The following is a 21,867-nucleotide window of genomic DNA, read 5'->3' on the forward strand; positions in this document are numbered from 1 at the left end:
ATTTTAAATAAAAAAATATTATTTTATGTCTATCTCTCTTAAAATTATATAATTTTGTGTAATTTAAAATGATAAATATTTTCCATTTTAATTTAATGTGAAAAGTGGTGTCGAAGCAGAAGACAAAAAGTGGGGATAAAATGAAATTCTTGGGCACCGTGCTCTCCGTTGACACAATGCGTCGTTCTCATTCTCATTATTCGCAACCAAAACCAACGGCCCAACACCAACAACACTAATTAAAGACCACTACGATTGAGTTTATATATCAACTATAAGGGGGCGTTTGGTTGCGGAATTTTTTTTGTGAATAATAGGAAAATATGATTAGTAGGGAAATAGTTGGGAAGTGAGTTTGATAGGAAAATGTAAAAAAAGTTGTTTGGTAGGAAAAAAATTTACTGGGAAAATTATGTAACTTTTGTAAAATCTATGATTGGCTTTTGGTAAATTATTGATGGAAAAAAAAATGATATTACAAAAATATCCTCGTTTTTTATAAATGACAAAAGAGCCTTGGTGCCCTTTATCCGTATTATGATTTCCCAACGTTCGTGTGTTGCCAACGTCAAGTTTTTTCAAAAGGGACAAAGGTTGTCTTTGGATTTGGTGTGTGGAGTTTTTCCGGTGAACAACCATCAAAACCGGCACCATTGAACTTGTTCCAGACACTCATCACAGTGTTCGCATACGAAGAGGGCGGAGGTTTTGCTGCATTGCACCGGTTTTGTAGACGTTAGGGTTCGACTTAACAACAGGTATGGTATCGGTTGTTTGTTCTTTTTGTTTATGGGTATCATTGTTGCGTACCTTTTTATGCCACTGTCGTTTGCCCCTTCCCCCATACCTCACAAAAAAAAACCCCGAGATACAAGATCATCTGTAGAGAGAAACCTCCTTATCGCCATTCAGGAGACGGTTTGGAACTTTGGGTCCACTGTCAGGTGGTTGTTTCATGACATTGATGCTAGCTGGCTACCCATTTAACTATGTTTAATTCAATAACTGAGACACATTTTTGGGTGTTATCATTCGATTGTATTTCTAGAAAGGGATTTGACTGTAGTATTAGACATAAACTATGGAAACAGAAACCACACTTTATTGAACACAAAATCACCGTATATGAATATTTAATTTTTTTTTTATGGTACCTTGTAATTGAAATTTTATTGTTGGGTTCATACAGTTTTTTATTTGACTATATACATTTGTGTTGGTTAGTTGGCTATATAAGTTTAACTTATAAGTGGTGATCTGTCTCTGTCTCTACGGCAGTAACCAAAATACATAGTGACCAGTGGGTGGAGGGTTGGAAACGAGTACAGTATAACCATTGACTGAAGCATGGGTGGATGCGGGTCTGGCATAGGTGGAGGTGGAGGTGAAAGCGTGATATCTAGGCATTCTTCGTCCTTATCCCGTACCATGGTGAAGATGTGCTATTGCGGAGTGCCGGCTGTGTTGCGAACGAGTTTGACAGAAAGGAATCCGGGAAGACAATTTCATGGTTGTCCTAATTTCAGAACAGTGCAAGATTGCCATTTTTTTGAGTGGTTTGAAGAACCGAGTTACTGTAATTGTATGAAGATGGAGAAATTGATGAAATTACAGAGTGTTTCGATCATTGTAATGGTTATAACATTTGGGTTCATCATGACTGCGATGTTGATATTTCGTTGACTTGTGTTGTAATGGTTAGCTACAAGTGTTGCATTAGCAGCACTTTCGGAGTTATGTTGTGTTAAGTTGTAAGTTAGTGAAACCCTGATCGTAGATGGTATTGAGGTAGCATTTAATCTTTTGAAATTATATGTACTTTTTGTTATTCAGAAGTGTATTATGAGGGTTGTTATCTGTCTGTTAACTATGTTATTTATCAATGTCATGTAATAGCTTAAAAGTTGTTATGTTTGTGTTGTATCTTACTGTATACCCTCCTATGCACATTGATACCAAATTAGCCCTGTTGCTTTGTCCTACAATCCTATTTCATTCATGATGTAACAAATTGGATATTGGAAGCATGTTAAAACTTTTTTTTAATTAGAAGTAATTAAAAAAGAGGACGAGTTACAAGTATTTAAGTTTTAGTTAGTATGAAGAGTGTGAAAGAGTAGCTAGTATGATATTGTAGTTAAGCTTGAATGGCTCTGGAGCTAGAGCTTCAGTTCCCAGCTCAGCTTTCTTTGGGATCAGCTTGAAGAAGGTTACCTCAACACTCCCCAACACCAAGGCCTCCTCTGGATGCTTCAAAATTGTTGGTGCAGAGATTGATGAAAGCAACCATACTGAGAAAGACAGATGGCAGGGTGTGGCCTATGATATCTCAGATGATCAGCAAGATATGACAAGAGGGAAGGGTATGGTTGATTCCCTCTTCCAAGCTCCACATCAAAACAGAACTCACTATGCAGTCACAAGCTCTTATCAGTACATGACCAGTGGAGTTGGCGAGTTAGTGACACATTCTTAGACTCAACTCATTAATGAAGTCTCTTTAGGTCTAAAGCTGACTGTATTCTCCGTATTCTCCGTTTGCATATGAATATACATATGATTCATGCATCAACAAGATTGTGTTTGTGTTGACTTAACAGGCTCTAAAAAGAGGAGGAAAAGCTCCAGTGGTTGCTGCCAAGAAGAAGCAGGTGGGTTACGTAGCTTATGTTCATTCTCAGTTTAATTTATTCCTTTTTATTATTGTGTTAGCTAGGTTGTGTAAATTTTAGTTGCTAAAGATGTTTATGACTTTTGATAGAATCATTTACCTAATTGAATCTTTTAAATTTGACGGGATTTAGCTTAATTTGTTCCCATGTTGAATGGCTTGAAATGGTAGTTGATAGGTCAAATAATGGTAGGAAACTTCGTAGCTTTGAGTTAACTGACCATCTTGTGAAACTTTGGTTATGGTGCTTGGATTGACCACTTGTAAGTTCGTGATTCATAGTTATTTATTTGGGGATTGTTGTTGTATATGCAGGATACTCTGTGTAATGGTTGTTAATTTTGCTGATTTTTTTAGTGTGCATTGGTCGTGAATTGTGATTGCCTCGAGTTTGTGCTAATTTCTTTTTATTGAATGTACTATGCAGCGACAGGCCTGAGGATAAAGCTGAAAAGAAATGAGTCTTTTGAAAAGGGGTCAAGCAGAGGCTGATGGAAAACCTGTTGAGGCAAAAAAGCCTATTGTTGTTAAATATGGTATGAATCATGTTACCTACCTTATTGAGCAGGTCTTGTGCTTTAGCATGAATGTTCATTTACTCTCTCATGTCCATGTCTTGTGATTTCTTACTAAGATAGATTTTATCTTTTTCCCTGTCAGAATAAAGCACAGGTTGTTGTGATTGCCCATGACCTTGACCCAATTGAGCTTGTTTTCTGGCTTGCGGCATTGTGCAGAAAGATGGAAATTTCCTACTGCATTATGTAGGGAAAAGCACGCTAGGGATGAATGAATGCTTGGTGGAAAGTGCTTGTTCTTGAGGCATTGATTTTGACCTCGGCATTGATTATATGTCCATGTCAATTGTTTCTTTTTGTAGTGACTGCATCAATTTTGTGCTTGACAACTGTGAAGAATGAGGACAAATTGGAGTTGAGCAGAAACTTAGAGGCTATTAAGGTGGTTTACAATTTTAATTGTTCAACTGTGTTGTGTTTAATACTCTTAATCAATGAAATTGAATCCATGTTGTCTTGTTTTTCTTTTCAGGCCAACTTCAATGAGCAGATTGATGAATACAGAAAGAAGTGGGGTGGTGGGATTATGGGTTCCAAATCCCAAGCCAAAACCAAGGCCAATGATAGGCTTCTGCATTGGAAGCAGCAGCAAGAATGACCTAGAAGTTTCATATCTTTGATTATTGTGTTCGAGCTTTTGAAGTTGTTAATCTTAGAGGCTATAATTTTGATGGAGGCTTATATAAGTTAAACGTGATGCTTTCCTTTTCATTATGGTAGCTTGACAATGTTTGCACTTGTATAGAAGTACAAATTCATTTATTTTATATGTTAAAGTTGTTGAATAATACGATACCATGTCATTATCATCGTATACATGTGTAATGCATCAAAAATCAATTCAATTGCTTTTTTTATGTGTATAGTAAAATTTGTAGATTAATCTGCTAAACTTGATCTGAATGAAGATGTTTTAAAAGTTAACTAGAATTAAATTTTAATAAAAGCCTTGTGTCTCTTCATTACAGTGAAGTTGAATCAATCAATATTAGTGAAAAGGCTGAGCTAAATTTGATCCCATTAAGTTAATGATACATAACCTTACAGACTTAATATTTGTAGAACCGTAACAACTGATACCATTCAGTATGGAAGCAACAATACTTGGTTCATTAGTAAATACAAGGGTGGAACCAGAAATTTTCTTCAAAAGTTACACACTCATCACTTCGATAATTACATAATGACATGTGGCTAATGGATGTACACAACCCAAACATCAGGACCCCTCCTTTGCTGTTTGCAAATTGGAAGACAATATCAGTTAGCATCTTCAAGAGGTTGTTATGTCATTCAATAGAACATCATTAACGAAAAAACCCTTCACTTCGATCACCCAACTAGAGTCCATGATATCGTTGACTGTGTAGCCTATGTAGGCTCTTCAAAACACTGTCAAAGCAGAGCGTATTATATTCCAATATATACATTATATAAAGAACAAAAAGTTTAGGATTTGGGAACTGCAAAAAACTATGGGTTGCATTCCCATTCACACTCAGTATATACAGCAACAATGCAATCTATCAATTAGCGTATCTGCAATATCAACTATACACATACAATGTTGCAGGGTTGGAAATTAAGGACACAAGCCTGGACACAGAGGTATATCCTTCAACCAGTCATTATATCAGCATATATACCCAATGATGCATTAACAAACTGACCTTGAGTAATGAAAAAAATGCTGCAACTGTGATGCATGATTGATTGAAGTCAAAATCCATCCTCCTTCCATAGGGACAGCATCTTGAGGCTGCAATAATTAAAAGCCAATATTTAGAACCAATATTGTGTTTATGACCATGAAGTAATCATACAAGTTTAACGCAGGTAGGGATTACATAATTGAGGTACAAGTAATAAAAAATATCATACCTGTTGCATCCCTAATGTGCAGGTACCCTTACCATAATACAACTCAATTTTCAGCATTAGTCATAGATGAGGTGTCTGAAACTTCAGTTGCTGTCCTGAAGACCCTTTCCCTTGTTCAAATGTATTTTAGCTTATGCAGATCATCCCAAACTTACCAAAAGCAGCATGGTTACAATTCCAGCACATCCTAAAATCCACACCAAAACACACCAAAAGGTACCATACACTGTATGGCTATATACACAAACCCTTCAAAAAAACTTACCACCTATGTTTATAGAGAATTAGACAACAAATCAGTCAGGAGACATTTCCTTTGCTGATCATTGCATTGCATGAAGACATCTGTCAAAGTTGTATCTTTTCCCAACTGTACCACGAGTTTAACCATCTGTGAATCAGTCAAATCTCCAATTTTTTCCAGCTCTTCCATAATTGACATCCGCCTTTTACTCCCATTAGCTTGATGCTGAAAGCATGAAACTAGCTTGTCAATACCCTCACGGTAGTTTTGATTTATATCTTTCATTACATCAACTATTGGAGCAACCAATGGATCTTCTGGTCGGTCACGTTTCTTTCCCTTCTTGGCAGTAGCAGTAGACACATCTGAGGGCGGCACACTTTCTTCATTGGACACATCCGGTATCACTGGATCTGGTAATGGTGAGGGTATGTAGTCCCCCGTGAGGTCTATACTGTGGTCAAATACATTCACACTCTCTGCATTGAATGCCGTATTTGACTCCATGACATTGACCGATTGTCCCATTGTTTCTGCATTACCTCCGGTTGCTGCATCCTTGCCAAATATGAATCCCAGTATATCATAGTGGGGGAAAGGCTTATTGTAAAGGCCCTTTGCATGGGGGTGAGACTGTGGATAAACAAGTCAGTTAAACACTGAATACAAAAACAAAAAAATAGATAAAGCTTTTTATAATTTTAATAGAGAACTTCAAACACTTTCACCTTAATCCAGTCATCAAATACTTCCTTCTCGACGTCAATCATTTTCTTCGCGTCATTCCAACCGAACCCACTCCCACCAGAACCTCCGGTCATTTCATGAATGGCATTGTACTGTTTTTTCAACAATTTGACCCTTGAGGTGATGTGAGGGATGGCCTTAAGGGAACAATCAGGTATCTTGAGATGCATCATTTTCTCAAGGGCATTAGAGAAGCCTCCTTTGAACCCGTTCTCACCCCTCCAAAGATGTGCAATTTCAGTCATACATTCGACCAGGATCTTATCTTCATCAGCAGTCCAAGTGTGATTACGTTTGTTTCTGAAAGTCAGGCTTTCCTCGGTCATAATTTCGGTGCTCCAATATTGTTCCTGCGATAAACAGTTTCAAAATCAGTACACTTAATATGTCAATAGTTTTCTGCCATTAAATTAAGACGAATTAAATAAGTAACTCTTCAATTGCATAAACACCCCTTAACATAAACAAACGAAAATTCAATAAGTAGAGTACAGGGCCAATATGTTTGTCAAAGTTCTTCATATTACAACATAAACGCAAATATCTTCAACAAGTGTACATAACATGACAATGGAAACACAAAACAAAAGTCATAATGATTGGTTCATCTCTGTTGAAATTCAAACATGATTCCTCCAGGTGTTAAACATGTTATGTGCCATTTCATCCCTCCGCATTGTCCATGCATTAGATGACTTAACATGAGTGATTAAATCAAGTTCTCCCATGTTATCTTCAACATGTTGCATATCAACTTCTTCAGCGTCCAATGGGTCCACTGTCATCTCTCTCCGTATATGGTTATGAAGCAAACAACATGCGCTAATAATCCTGCATTGAGTTTTAACGGGATAAAATGACTTCGATCGGACAATAGCCCAACGCCCCTTAAGCATCCCGAAGCAACGTTCAATGACATTCCTTGCAGAGGAATGTTTCATATTAAAAAATTATTGGGCTGCCCTTGGTTGGGCACCGTGCCTCCATTCACTAAGATGATATCGTTGTCCTCTATATGGCGTAAGGAAACCTTCCTCATTCATGTAACCAGCATCACCTAGGTAATAGTATCCTACAACACAAGTTACAATTAACTTATATCAAAACATGTAATGTAGTAAGTAAAAAAACTCACCCACAATAGAGATGATCAACCGCAAAGAGTCAGAGTGCATACCTTTAGGAACCTTCAAACCGTCTGGACGACTTATGGCATCTCTTAGAACCCTAGAATCTGCAGCTGATCCCTCCCAACCAGGCAAGACGAAAATAAACTAACCATCTTGAGAACAAACCCCTAAAACATTAGTTGCTATGTCACCCTTTCTAGTACGGTATCTGGCCTTATCCGCTTGTAAGGGGTTAATCTTTATGTGTGTCCCATCAAGTGCTCCCAAACAATTCTATAATTCAATTTAGACTATTAGTAACACGGACACACGCTTGGTGACTGAAATGTATAGCATGAATTATACCAGTACGTGGACTAGTAACTTACCTTGAACCACTTCCACTTATCATCAATCGAGTTTTCCGGGATTGGCTCAGGTCGTTTTAGTAGAACATTATGACAACGCAACACTGAAAGCAAAACATTAGAGAACTGTCTACTAATGGTTTCTCCCGATCTCATGAATTGTCTTTTAATTATCCTGTTCTTGACATCGTGAGCCAATATGTGAAGAAAGATTGCAACCATCTCCTCTACTCCCATATAGCTCGTCGGTTGAAGTTGACCAACGGTTTTAAGCAACCCACACAAGTTATGAAAACACCTCCTGTCCATCCGTGTATTCTCTATACACGCTGTGTCACTTATGTGAACAATCCTAAGGAAGTTTACTTCCCTTACTCTAGCCCTCCCACGTTCGTCCAATGAGACTCTCCTGCGTCTATTTCTCCGGTTTTCAGCAATGCGTAACAAAACAACACATATACTGACAAACATGTTAGTCAGTTGATGCAAAGACTCCAAATGAGTAATGAGTACGAGTATGACACTAAACTCCATTCCATTGTCGATGGCCATCATCTAACACGTGCAGGACAAAAAGATTCAGATAAGTAATTGCCAAAAAAATTAAATATATGACTCATCGTATTGAAGATAATAAACATAACGCTAATATGGAAAACATAACATCTCACCGACCTCATTCTTAACAAATTGGATTCCTTTAAAATCATGTTATGAGAGATTAAGTTTATGTACAATATAAAGATAATAAACTTTTCGTAGGATGCTGAAAGTAAAGACTTTACTCTAAGGCCATGCGTAAACATAACTAGCAAACCTATTAAGGAAGTGATGCATTTTGGATGGAACAAAACCAACTTCATTCTGACTCCTCAAGTCATATCCTATTCCTATAGCTATGTCCCTCCATGGATTCGGTTGAAGTTGTAAAGTCAACTAGGCCCAAAGGATACTCATCCAGTTCCAATACCCTTAAAAAAATAAATTAAATGGAGCTCTACAAACTGCACTTTGAGTTTTTATTTCTTTGCATCAGACACTTTCTTCATAGTTCCAATGATACTTAAAAAATTGTGTTTTCTGTAACTTAACAGATTTAGTAAGTTAAAAAATAGTTGTATTATATTACTTTTTGAACTCAGTAACAATGTAAAGCTTAGTGAGCCAATTCTTGCATCTGGTACATGCAAGGTAATGGGATTTGATAAGGCTTGACAAAATTGAATATTTATGTGTATCAATTCATGTGTAAAGACCAAGCTAATCAATAAACTACCATAAAATCTATCAGGTAAACTCTATTTTGTTCTTTTCAATACAAGAGACAATCGAGAAAAAGACACATACTAATATACCACAAAAAATGGGCTTGACCCTATAAACTATTATTGTATTTTCTTATATATGAATATAGAAATCTAGCAGAAAATCTCTACCTTTATATATCACCTGAGCCTGATAAATATTCACCTGACAAAGTTTGGTTTTGAGAAAATAATTTAAGTACTTCCTTCCGATTAGTCTCAACTGGACAACTTTCTTTTTTTGGTTGTATTGAACTGGACAACTTTTTCGTCCCACCATTAAATAAACTAATTATAAAATTAAATTTTCCAACTAATGTCATAACTTTTCAAGTGATAAAACTACGCTCAAAAGAACATAACACAGGGATTCCCAACGTGCAAAAATTGAAGATAAGCATCGACTTTTGATAACGAGGTAAAAATCTATCACCAACACTTCTCCATCTTTGATGTTCATTCACCATTTAACATTCTTCATTTACCTTTCTCTGAATTCCTTCCAAACACTCGGTGTTGTTTTCAACCAAATTCTGGTTACAAATCACTGTCTTGCTATTTTGTCTCCTTCCAATTTCCCATCTTTATCGTTTAATTGACATGGGTTTCGTCCTGTTTCTATGCTACCTTTTCCTTTAGTTTGAATCTATACTCCTCGTTAATTTTGGTTATTCCCTCCATTTAAAAATTTGAGCTTTATCTCCTAATACCCTTGAGAGTTGAAGCCCCAAAATTACTTTGATTCCTTATAAGTGTATGAGTTTTGCCCTTTCTAATAGAATTGCTAATGTGTTTAATCCTAGCTTGGTGTTGTGTAGTTAATTGATTATACATTTTGAGAAATTTAGAAGCTGTGAAGTAACTACATGAACGTGCTTTGATGATAAGTGATCAATGATATATGATATTCGTGTTGGGAATTGTATTAGGTTACTTATGAGTTAGAAAAATTAAAGCAAGCTTGTCGTTGGACTGCATGATAATAACTTCAATGGTTTATCTTTTCATTAGAAAATTTGAATGTCTCTAAGCTGTAATAGGCTATATCTATATTGACATGTTCCTATGACCCTATCCCCCCTTAAATCTAAGAACTGAACAACACAAACATTGAAACAAATGGAGAAAAAGAAAAAGCTTCTATGGGATTTTTACTTCATATAATGCCACCAGACCTAGTTACTGAGAATTTAGGCTATAAATCTGTGAGACTAAGTATCTTCATCTAAAGTAAGTGTTGGAACAAATTTTTAAGTTTTGGCTCTTGGACATGACAAAGATTACTGCTTGAAGTAAATTACTTTCTTTATTTTGATGATTTTGGTTTTTCTCAGTCTCCAAAACCGAAATCATGATTAAATTATTCTGCTTTTTGGAACTTATGTATCTTCTGCCAAAAGGTCTGAAGTTGAACCAATGGATTGTACAGCTGCAAGAAAGACTCAAAAGGCTGATCGAGAAAAATTAAGGAAGGATCGACTTAATGAACAGTTTGTAGAGCTGGGTAACATCCTAGGTAAATAAAATTTCACTCTTTCACATTGGGAATTAATAAAATTGAGTAGACTGCTGAAAAATGTCACGGGTTACTGATATAATATATTATATTGTTTTCCTGACTTTCTGATGATATACAACTTCAAGGTTCTCCTTCATTAAATAGTGTATTAATAGCTGAATCATTGTAACTTCAAGGAAAACAAAATAGAATGCTATTGCCCCAACTTTTAACAAATTTGCAAAAAAAAAATATCATCGTCAACAACCACCCATGTTACTTCTATCAAAATGAAAGCAACAACTTCAAAAATGGAACACTTACCCGAGTCGACTTCACCTAAAACGCCAGACGAAGACTTTGTATGGTGATGGGTAGCTCTAAACAGTCCGCTGTGCACCTACAGACGATGGATCTGGAAGCAGGATCTACAAAACAGCAAAGACACAAACTAACAACGATTCAGGTCTGATTCGGTTTATGATTCCCCCATGCATTTTGTGAGCTCAACATAAACAAAGAGAAGCTGGGTCAGTTCGATCATTCAACAAGCAAAAATGTACTCACCCCTAAGCTGCTGACCACCGTAGCAACCAAAAATCCTATCTTCACTCTCTTGCCTTTTCAGAGGGTATAAAGGGTGTGAAATGTTTTGGTCAACAGTGTTTTTCCCCGCTTTTAACAAATACCCACCTCAGAAAACGCTTTCTTAACAGTACGGATGGATGGCTTTCCATCACAAAATTTCAAAAGCCATGCAAATGGATGGCTGGCTTTCTGATTAAATGACCTTCAAACAAACAAGGCAATTCAGGAATCCATGTTGCATTTGCATAGGAAACCACGAAAAAGACGCTAGCCAAACGCCCCCTAAAGTAATTTTGGGCTATCCAAAAAGAAAAGGTAATTTTGGTAAATACAACGCTCGTTTGTTGAAAACGTGAGATGACATGGATTGGATAAGAAGATTGGAAAATATAACCAAATTCGAGAATTAATTATTAATGGATTGTTTTAGTTTAATTAATGGCATGGAATCTGAATTTTGGGTATGCAGTTTTATTAAAAACTTGATTGAGATAATTTTATCGCTCTAATAATCCTGTCGGACTGGTATAGAAATTTCAAAAAAAAGATAAAAAAAAGGAAAGGATATATTATATGAATATGGTATGATTAAATACAGATACCTTTATAACATAATTTTATGTATTTTTTAAAAATAATAATTTTTAAACATATTTGTTAGTTTATTTAATAGTTTTTGTTTTAAATTATTACCATGATCTTAAATTGAATATATTTATATACATAGAAAAGTTATATAATTTTCCAAATTAAAAAAAATCACAGCTTTATCAACTAAATTTTTTTTTAATTCAAATAAAAATAATCATCTTTTTCATAAAAAAAATACTAATAATCAACGGAGATAAAAATTAAATAAGAAAACACTATAGGGGATGTTTAGTACAAGTTTTCTTTTGGGATTGCTGGAAAAGTATGACTGGATATTGGAAAAATACCATATTTGGTACAAGTTTAACAGAAATTATTCTGGTCAAATATGTTGCCTAGTATTTGTGTTTTATGTTGAAATTGCGATGAAAGTAGTTGTTCCAAAATACTACTTCAGATGTGATTTTTTTTTTTTTTTGATAACACAGATGTGATATTTTAGGATAACCAGTTAAGTGAAAAAATGAGCACCAAATCATGGACCAAAATGATCATACCAATGTTATGACACACTCACTTTTTAGGCAATGGTTCTTTTCAAAAAATTATAAGGGTTATTTTCGTCATTTCAACTATTTTTTCATCAATATTTTATCTTTAACCAAACATAGACTCAGAAAATTTAACCCAATTTTTTTGGTAATATTTTGACCTACCAAACAACTTTTTTTTTTAACGTTCCTACCAAACTCACTTTCCCATTATATTTCTAATAATTGTATTTTCCTTGTAAAAAAAAAAAATTCTCTACAAAACACCCCCTAAAGATTATGGGCCTAGAGAATGACTAATTTTATAGGCAATAGGTAGGCTGATTTTGTTAGGACTTGTTATTATTTTCGGTAAGATATAGTGATTGAATATAAGTAGGGTTTACATTTGTCATTTTAAATATCATAGAGTTATATTTTCTTAAGTGATAGAAAAATACAAGCAATAAAAATCACGAAAGAAAAAGTGAATAATTTTTTTAAATTTAAATTTTAAATAAAAGAATACCAAATTATATTTATCTCTTACTTAAAATAACATAATTAGATGTCCTTTTAAAATAATAAATATTTTTTCCATATTAACCTTTTATTGTTGTATCGTGGCTACGACAACCGAGATGAATTTATTTCTACATAGTAGATTCTGATTATGATATATTTGATCAAACTACATATAAATACATTTTTTTTCTTATTTATTTTGGAAATGTATCCTCTCATGTGTAATTTAACATGATCATGTCATATGTGAAATCTTAACCATTAATAATTAAATCAACAGTGATGATTGTATAACTTTCTATTCTTATATTTTTTCTCTCTCCATCCTTATCACCATTAACTCATCCATGTATGGTTATGATTGTTCCACATGACATAATCATGTTAATTAGCACACGAGATGATCCACTCCCATTTATTTTAAACAAGTTCGTTAACCTTTTATTAGATAAAAACTACTCTTGCCAACGTCCTTAATCAAAGTTTCATAATGAACATCAAGCACGATTTGTTTCGATGTATGTGTTATATTCTCTTGCTCAGACTATTTTTTATTTTTATTTTTATAAACAAAACTTAAAAAACGCGTTGCCTCATCAATATTGTTCAGTGCCTTGATTGAGGACCATCAAATGTTAATATATATTTGTAAAATTCAACATACTTCTACAAAACAATTAATATGTAACAAATAGCGGTGCAAATAAATTAAGTGACCTATTAAAAATTTATGGTCAGCCCTACGTTATTGCATCTGTTTGCAAGGGCATACATAAATTTTTTGAGAAAAAAAAAAGAGTAAAATATTTTTTGGATCCTCAAGACAAATTATAAGATCCAATTTAATCTCCTAGAAAAAAAAAATAGTCGACTCATTGTCTACCTGTATTCCAAGATAGACTCATTTAATCGGAATCATGATCTCTCTGAAATACAAAGAAGACTCACATTAGTCCCTCAAAATAACTAACATGGATTTATTTTGGAATTTAGAGGGACCATTAGTCAACTTTTTTTTAAAGGATTAAATTGCGGCTCGTGATTTTTATTGATGACCCAAAAGATACTTTATTAAAAAAAAATTGAAGTTGAAGTTTTCTTTTCTTTTCTTATTTATATTCTTTTTATTTTTTAATATATTTAACTTTCATTAAAAAATATATTTTGTGAGGGACGTCGTCCCGTACCTGATCCTTAAGTGTGCAGACATAAATTAAATTTCATAGGTCCGCCGTTAAGATCAAACATGGCCTGCGTCAAATAGTCGATACTATTTAATGCCTTGTTGATTCAAGACCATTATTTTGGTCTCAAATATTAATATATCTTTTAAAAAATATTCAAGAACAGCTTCAATGATTAATTTCTAAATATAGTTCAACAACAGCAAAAAATAATAATCCCAAATCGTCATCAGAGACGTTCTTAAGTTATCAAGCACGGAGAAAATATATCCATAACTCGCATAATACAAAAAATATCTCCAGCAAGCCTTAATAAATCCTTGCAACTTTTGCAGTAGTATTGCAAAGATCGACAAACCCTTTCTTCCATCCTAGCACGTTTGCAGAAGAAGGACCCTCGATGCAGATAAATTTTAAACTCTTCACCCGTTGACATTTATTCCATTGATTACCATTCAATTTTTGTATCTGGTAGCAAAAAAAAAATGTAGGAAAGCATTACGCAGCATTCAGGGCGTTTACTACATAAATAACTAATCACAGTAGTATGAAACATTCAGCCCTGGAAAATGAATAATAAAGAATTAGTATACAAAAAATGAAAACTAATTAATAACAACTTCCTTGTAAAGTAAACAAAAAAAAATAATATAACATTAGCTACACATATGAATGAAGAAAAAAATGTAGTCAAGAATCACACAACATGAAATACAACGAAACCTTCTGCCCTACAAAACGAAAAAAAGGGAATTAGTATACAAAAAATGAAAACTAATTCATAGCAACTTGTTTATAATTGTTTATAAAGTAAACAAAAATAATAATAATATAACATTAGCTACACATATGAACGAAGAAAAAAAATGTAGGCAAATACGACGAAACCTTCAGCCCTACAAAATGAAAAAAAAAAAGAATTAGTATACAAAAAACAGAACACGAATTCATAGCAACTTGTTTATAAAGGTAAACAAAAATAATAATCATACAACATCCGCTACACATACGAACGAAGGAAAAAAAACGTAGACTAGAACCACACAGAATGAAATACGACGAAAACTTCCGCCCTACAAAATGTAAAAAAGATAATTAGTATAAAAAAAAGAAAACGAATCGTAAAGATTATTTACGTCTTGTTTATAAGAAGATAGCATTCCAAAGATCAACAAACACTTTCCTCAATCCTGGCACGTTTGTAGAAGAAGACCTTCCATTAAAATATGAAACGAATCAGATAAAGCCAAAGAAAACAAAAAATAATACCAACACAACAACCCCTACAAACAGAAATGAAGAAAGAAATCCTAGGAAAGCTAAACAAATAAGAAACACAACTTCTCTATTTATACTAAATGAATCCCACCCAAAACTCTCCAAATCTTTTCCCACCATCCATATTTTAAATTCAAAATTTGAAACCATTTCAAAATTCGAATTTTAGATCAGATGTGCAATAAGAAATTAAAACAGCTGAGTAATTCCATTTCAAAATTCGATTTTTTAGATTAGATGAACAATTAAAACAGCTGAGTCATTCCATTTCAAAATTTAAATTTTAGATTTCCAATGTAAAAAACAATTAAATCAGATGACCAATTCCAATGGTACATTCAATGACTTGTCTGCCACCACAATTGCTTTTATTTTTTCGAATTTAAAAACTGATTTTCGATTTTTAAAAGAAAAAACTTTTTCCAACTTACCAAAGAAGAAAAGTTTGCAGGTGCTTTGTGAACAGAAACCAGGGAACTACACATGCCAAAAGCTTCAAACATTGAACTCTCCTTATATGTATATAGATTCGTCCTCAGATTATGCTCAGTCTTAAATAATGTCTTCCAAGAGAGCCTCACTAGGTACAATCAGTTCCCTTTTGAAGTTGCGTTATTCACGAAACGTTTCGGATCGTATCAAATGCTTTAATACGTTGAGGGCTATTAGCACTGCTGCTGAAAGTTCGAATTTTCATTTTTCTAGGGGTTATCAAACAGATGATTCTGTGGGTTACCAGCAAAAAAACCGTGCTGATTATGTTGCTCAATCAAATTTAAGCAAAAAAGATGGTTGGTATCCTCCAAACTTGAATAGTGTGAGGAGATCAATGGTTGACTCTCATTCTTCAATTAATACGAATCCTGATGAGAAATCAGCTGAGGCATCTAACGATAGTCCATATAGAGGTACACTTAAGGAACTAGATACTTACTGCATGGAGGGTCAAGTGAAGGAAGCAGTTGAAGTTTTTGGAATTGTTGGAAAAGTTGCACATTCCTGTGGATTTGCCTCGTTATTTACAATTAATGCACCAATGTGGGGAGGCTAAATATCTTGAAGAGGCAAAAATTGTACACAGTTATGCTTTACGACATCTGTCACCTCTCGAAGTCAGCACATACAATAGAATATTGGAGATGTATTTAGAATGTGGTTCTCTAGATGATGCGCTCAAGGTGTTCAATGATATGCCAGAGCGCAATTTTACTACTTGGGATACTATGATAACACATCTCGCTAAGAATGGGTATGCGGAGGATTCAATTGACCTATTTACACAATTTAAAAACTCGGGACTGAAACCTGATGGTCAGATGTTCATTGTTGTTTTTTCTGCATGTAATATGCTGGGAGATATTGACGAGGGAATGCTGCACTTTGAATCCATGAGCAAGGATTATGGCATTATACCATCTATGGCTCATTTTGTCAGTATAGTAGACATGATTGGCAGTGTTGGGCATATTGATGAAGCCTTTGCAGTCATTGAAAAGATGCCAATGGAGCCAAGTGCTGATGTATGGGAGACTTTGATGAATCTTTGTAGAGTTCATGGTAGCACTGAGCTAGGGGATCTTTGTGCTTGTTAGAATATTAGATATGATATGATTAGATATGATTGGATTCCGTCTTATCCGTAAATATTCCGACTGTATTCTGACTGTATTAGTATTAGGTTTGGGTCTTTCACTTAAGCCCATTAGGGTCTCTATATATTGTAACTCTCTGACACAGATCAATACACAACATATTATTCTTCTATTATTTTATATTCAAGTTGGTATCAGAGCTCTTTCGTTATGGGAAACCTCGCTTCCGCTTAGAAACCTTGTTTTTTGCTTTAAAACCTAAGCCCACTGCTTAGGAGTCCTCTTTCTTGCCGTGCGTCCTTCCGGCAAGCCTTCTAGGGCTGTAAACAGCCTCTGAGTGATTTTTCCAAACGCGTCAGCACCTCAGACGACACACCTTTCCAGAGTGCTGAACTAGTTGAGCAGCTGGATCCTTCTCGCCTAAATGAGCAATCAAAGGCTGGCCTTGTACCTGTAAAAACTCCAGACTTGACAAAAGAGAAAGAAAAGAATAAATTAGGAAGAAAAAATCTTCTAGAAGAACGGAGCCGATTCCCTGAATATCGAGCAGGAGATACTTATCATCCTGAACATGATCAGTTATATGTCTGCTTAGAGGTATGAAGTCACAAATGAAAGAAGCTGGCTATATTCCGGAGACGAAATTTGTGTTGCACGACATAGACCAGGAAGGCAAAGAAGAATATCCTCTTAGGCACAGTGAGATGCTTGCTGTTGCTTATGGTCTCCTTAGCAGTTCTGCTCGCTCTCTATCAGGGTAGTTAAGAACCTCCGTGTTTGTGGTGATTGCCATACTGTACTGAAGATTATTTCTAAGCTTGTGGGCAGGCAACTCCTCATTCGAGATGCTACAAGGTACCACCATTTTAGAGACGGTCTATGCTCCTGCCGCGATTATTGGTGAACACGAACTTAGGTACTGTCGTTTTTTAATTGTTATTCCTCTTTGTTACTCATTTCATAAGTATTTATATTGAATCTGAATTAGCTGCAATTTGTGCGAGCAAATTTTTATATTACTGATGTAGTTAAGCTCAACTTATATGAAACAAATCATATACTCTTTGCTTCTCATCCCCATGTTTGATATGCAGTATTGTGTGGTTAGTTATTTAGAGTATTTACAATTATGAAGTTTTCTGATACAACCCAAACAACCAAATACAGATTTAACCAAGAACAACAGAGAAATAAGGCAAAAACATAAAGTATTCCATTTCTTCATCCAAAGGAACTATAAACGGAGACAATTTAAAGGACACTTAAGGGAAAATTTACAAGGTACTGGAAAAAAAAGAAATAACAAGTGCAGGAATGGTAAAGGATATTTGTGAGACAGTTGGAGTGGCCTCGCTCTCTCCCAGGTTCCAATCCAACAATATTCCAGATGCCTACCTCAAGCACCCCACCGCTCGCTCCTCTTAACCTCTTTCCCATAACCAACTACCCATTCCTTGCCTGCATTCTGTTAGAGGGTAACTTGGTCATCACACTCACTTGAGCTAATCACATTACATGTGCCAACACTCATAGCAGCAGTATTACTCAGGTCCATACCCTCTCTTGGGCCAATCTCTGAATTTGAAGCCCAGTATCTCCTATTTTTATCTGTCTTGTATACTTTCCACTATGGGTTCGTATCATTTTCCGAGTAAGGGTGTGTTTGGAATTTGGATAAGCTTTGAAAAAAGTGCTCTTATAATACAGTTTTTTTTTTTTTTAAACTTATCAGAAGAGCATTAAAACTACTATTTTTGGGGGGAGTTTGCTTCTTTTCAAAAAACTTATCATTATAAAATATTTTAAACTTGTTTTTTAATTAAAAACCACAGTTTTCTTTAAAAAAGTATAAACAAACATGTTGAAAAAGTCCAAGCTAGAGGCACTTTCTTCCAACTGTACTTTTTCTGTGCTGCCTTTGGTTGGTTGTTGGGGCCTTGGGGGGCCGGGGGGGAGTGCTTGACAGGTACATCTCCAATTGATGCTGCTAATATATCCTTATTCTATTTTCAAGATAGATTGAAATGGTTTTTTGAATTTTCACTTTGCAATTCCATACTTACGCTAATAATAAAAAATAGAGCAGAGGCCAAGGTAAATTCATTAAAACAAATGTTAAGTATTAATCCCAAATTTGGATCCTCCTTACTTTTCTTAAGAATAGGACAGTGTCCTCTTATGAGATAGAAAAAAAAAATTGATTCTATGTAAAACTGGTGGACCCTTGCATAGTAATGTTGTGTCCCTCCACAATACAATCTCTCTCTCTCTCTCTCTCTGTCTCACACACACACACTGCCATGTATAAAGAGATTGTTCAACTGGCAATTGGACAATTGCCAGGCAAATGCTTGATAACTTAAATTTGTTTTACTTGAAAGAATTCTAAACAAGCATGTCCCGTGTTTTGTTGTAAAGCACTAAAGACATTACTTGAGGGCATTGAAAGCTGTTTGCAAGATTTGTGGCTTTGAGCACATTATTTGTTTGTCAGTTTGCAGTATGATGTTAATGTGGCTTTTACTTTAATGCTGTCTTCACCCGTCTTATTTGGCATTTTGATATATATATATATATATATATATATATATATATATATATATATATATATATATATATTTGTTGACAATGTTATGAACCAAAATTAGACAAGTCTCTGTTATCAAAAATAAAATAAAATTAGACAAGTCTCACAACAATCTTGTTATGCAGGTGTATCGGGACTTCCAAGATGGATTGAATAGCATGGCTGTTTGTAATAACCCCTCAAAGCCTGCTTATAGGGAAATTATTTATATATCTAATGGTCATTAAAAACAGTCTTTATATCCCACGAGGAGATTGGAATTTTGTTTAACCAGGCTCTTTCTCGTTATGGGGTATATAAATCAAGTAGTTGGGTATGCATGCACGTTGCAGAAGTGTTATTCTTTTGGAGCTGTTTGATATAATTGATTGTGGGAGCTTCCATGTAAGATATAAATGACTATTGCACTCCATATCAGGGAGAAGTTGATGTAATTGATAGATATAACATTGACGTTCAATGGTATAATTTCAGATAACTCTTTTAGACTGTCATTTCTTCATTTAACCCGAACTCGAAATGACATTATTTTACAGGCAAAATTACTTGTTTGTCTGGTTCATCTCTTCTTGGTGTCAAAGTTCTAGATGGTATGTGAATCAACCTAAAAGTTTCCTGCTGGATATATATGGTGGCAGTTTTGTATGGCTTGCTAAGTTGAAAACAACAGCTATCTATCTTATTGTTGGTACTAGAGAACTTGGGTTTATAGGTAAAAAAACTAGTACAAGGGTACTAGCCTACTAGGATAGCAAGAGATTCAGCTGATTGGAGAAGCCTAGGAATGTTTAGCTTGCTTCAGTGGATGCGATGCCCCTTTTGTATTGGTTAATCATGAAGGAAATGAATCAAATGATATGGTCTCTCCCGTGGCAGGTAGTGAATGTTTAGGTTAAGGGGTTTGTATGACATGTGAGTTAGTGACTAGATAAATGGGTAATCGCCAAGATGTTCTGGCGTTCACACAGAAAACCATGAGAGATTGTTGTCCTAGCAACATACAAACTCGCTAAAGGCATAGGAACATGAGCAGCGATTTATAATCCACGAGGGTAAAGTGTTTATAAAATAAAAATAAGAAAACCTTCAAAACCTTCATATATTTTAGTTTATTTATTAGTGTTTTATTTTTGTTATGTTACATAACATAACTTTTTTAAACACACAATTGAGAAGAGAGAGGAGAAAAAAGAAATGAGAGAGAAAAATCAAGGGATGAGATTCACATAAAATTATGTGTGTAAAAAAATTATGTTATATCATGTAACATTAGAAACATAAAACCTTATTTATTATTGGTATGAGATAACAAAAAGTGTGGTCAATAATATTGACGGCTTAACAGACTAACCAATAACCATAACAGGTTTAAAAAATTAATTTACTGAAAAAATATATAAAATCCACAATACTATTATGATATTATTTTGTTCACGTGGCAAATGTGTAATTTGCTTATTCTCTCTGACATATCTTGCAAGCCATTCGTGCATACGTTATGTGAAATAGCACCTTTCTAATTTTTATTTTTATTTTGGCTAAAAGTGCGACGTGATAGGCATTTGTTGAAGACGTAAATATTCAGCTACATTGATGATACTCTCCTTTTTTGAATATAGTATACCTGAACATCGTGGAGTCAATTTTTTTTTTCAAATTGACACAACAGCATAGTTGCTAAATAGTCAATTACTATCGACCGGACACGTGACACATCTCTAATGGCTGGACACACAGCTCATTCAACCCAGAGTCGCTTAGGTAGTCAGTTATTTTGGTGCAACCAGGCCTTCTAGTCATTGAGAAAGTGACACGTGTCCTGTTCATAATAGCTGACTACTTCAGCGACTATGGTGCCGTGGCAATTTAATTTTTTTTTTATTCTATGACATTCAGGTATATTATATTCAAAAAGAATAAAAAAGGAACAGTATGGTTAATGTTCTTAAATATTCACATGTATTTATCACTCGGTATATTTTTATGATTATTTATCTAATGTATCGAAAATATACTCGTTGAAGACATTATTTCATACAGTAACTATTTATATAATTGAGTTTAAAGTAAAGTTGATATATTTGATATGATTATATAATTATTTTTAAATTAATATATATGAACATAGTTTTTTAATTGAGTTTATTACATTGATGACTCTCATCATGACTTTGAAAAAATAAATAAAGTAATTTAATGGAGGACTAGCCTTGCAATTTCACCGAAATATTTTTTATGCTCTAGGACTACTTAATAATTTAGTGCTCCCTCTCATAACACTAATTTTTTCTTTCCCTTTTTACTCTTACTATTTTTTTTCTTTTTTAATTTTACCATCTCATTTACACTAAAGGACTATCTAAAAAATGATGGTTCCGGTCCACAATAAATTCCCTCCAATTTCACACCCTTCATTAATTGGTTCCATTTCAATTGAGTTCATTGATAACTATAAATTTTATAGAAACAAAATAACCTACTTCACTTTCTTTTCATTTTTTCCTTCTGGTGTGATTTTGGTAAGAATTTTTAAGATGTTTATACAGTGAATGCAGATAAATTATCTGCATTTATTTCCAAAACGATATTATC

At 34.4% G+C, this 21,867-nt stretch overlaps 1 protein-coding gene and 1 pseudogene across 1 annotated transcript; one reads left to right on the forward strand and one right to left on the reverse strand.

Annotated features, from left to right (window-relative positions):
• Positions 1-5,404: 5,404 nt before the first annotated feature.
• LOC133300004 (uncharacterized) lies at positions 5,405-6,906 on the reverse strand. Its single transcript, XM_061499495.1, has 3 exons — positions 6,748-6,906; positions 6,103-6,471; positions 5,405-6,007 (listed from the first exon to the last, which is right to left on the reverse strand). Exons 1-3 carry the CDS (start codon positions 6,904-6,906, stop codon positions 5,405-5,407), a joined length of 1,131 nt encoding a protein of 376 aa, XP_061355479.1.
• Positions 6,907-15,655: 8,749 nt separating this feature from the next.
• Positions 15,656-19,688, forward strand: LOC133300005 (pentatricopeptide repeat-containing protein At4g32450, mitochondrial-like; annotated as a pseudogene).
• Positions 19,689-21,867: the final 2,179 nt, after the last annotated feature.

The sequence above is a fragment of the Gastrolobium bilobum genome, unplaced genomic scaffold (genome assembly GCF_033153095.1).
Source record: "Gastrolobium bilobum isolate Gb01-03AN ecotype WA unplaced genomic scaffold, APGP_CSIRO_Gbil_v1 utg36856, whole genome shotgun sequence".
Lineage (NCBI taxonomy): Eukaryota > Viridiplantae > Streptophyta > Magnoliopsida > Fabales > Fabaceae > Gastrolobium > Gastrolobium bilobum.

Bases quoted from the DNA above. Each gene is read 5' to 3' on its own strand.
- LOC133300004 (XM_061499495.1), bottom strand. From the start codon at position 6,906: ATGACAGTGGACCCATTGGACGCTGAAGAAGTTGATATGCAACATGTT. The intron at 6,472-6,747 runs GTTTGAATTTCA...TGTTTATCGCAG, and splicing joins TTAACACCTGGAGGAATCAT to GAACAATATTGGAGCACCGA. The intron at 6,008-6,102 runs GTGAAAGTGTTT...GTTTATCCACAG, and splicing joins TATTTGATGACTGGATTAAG to TCTCACCCCCATGCAAAGGG.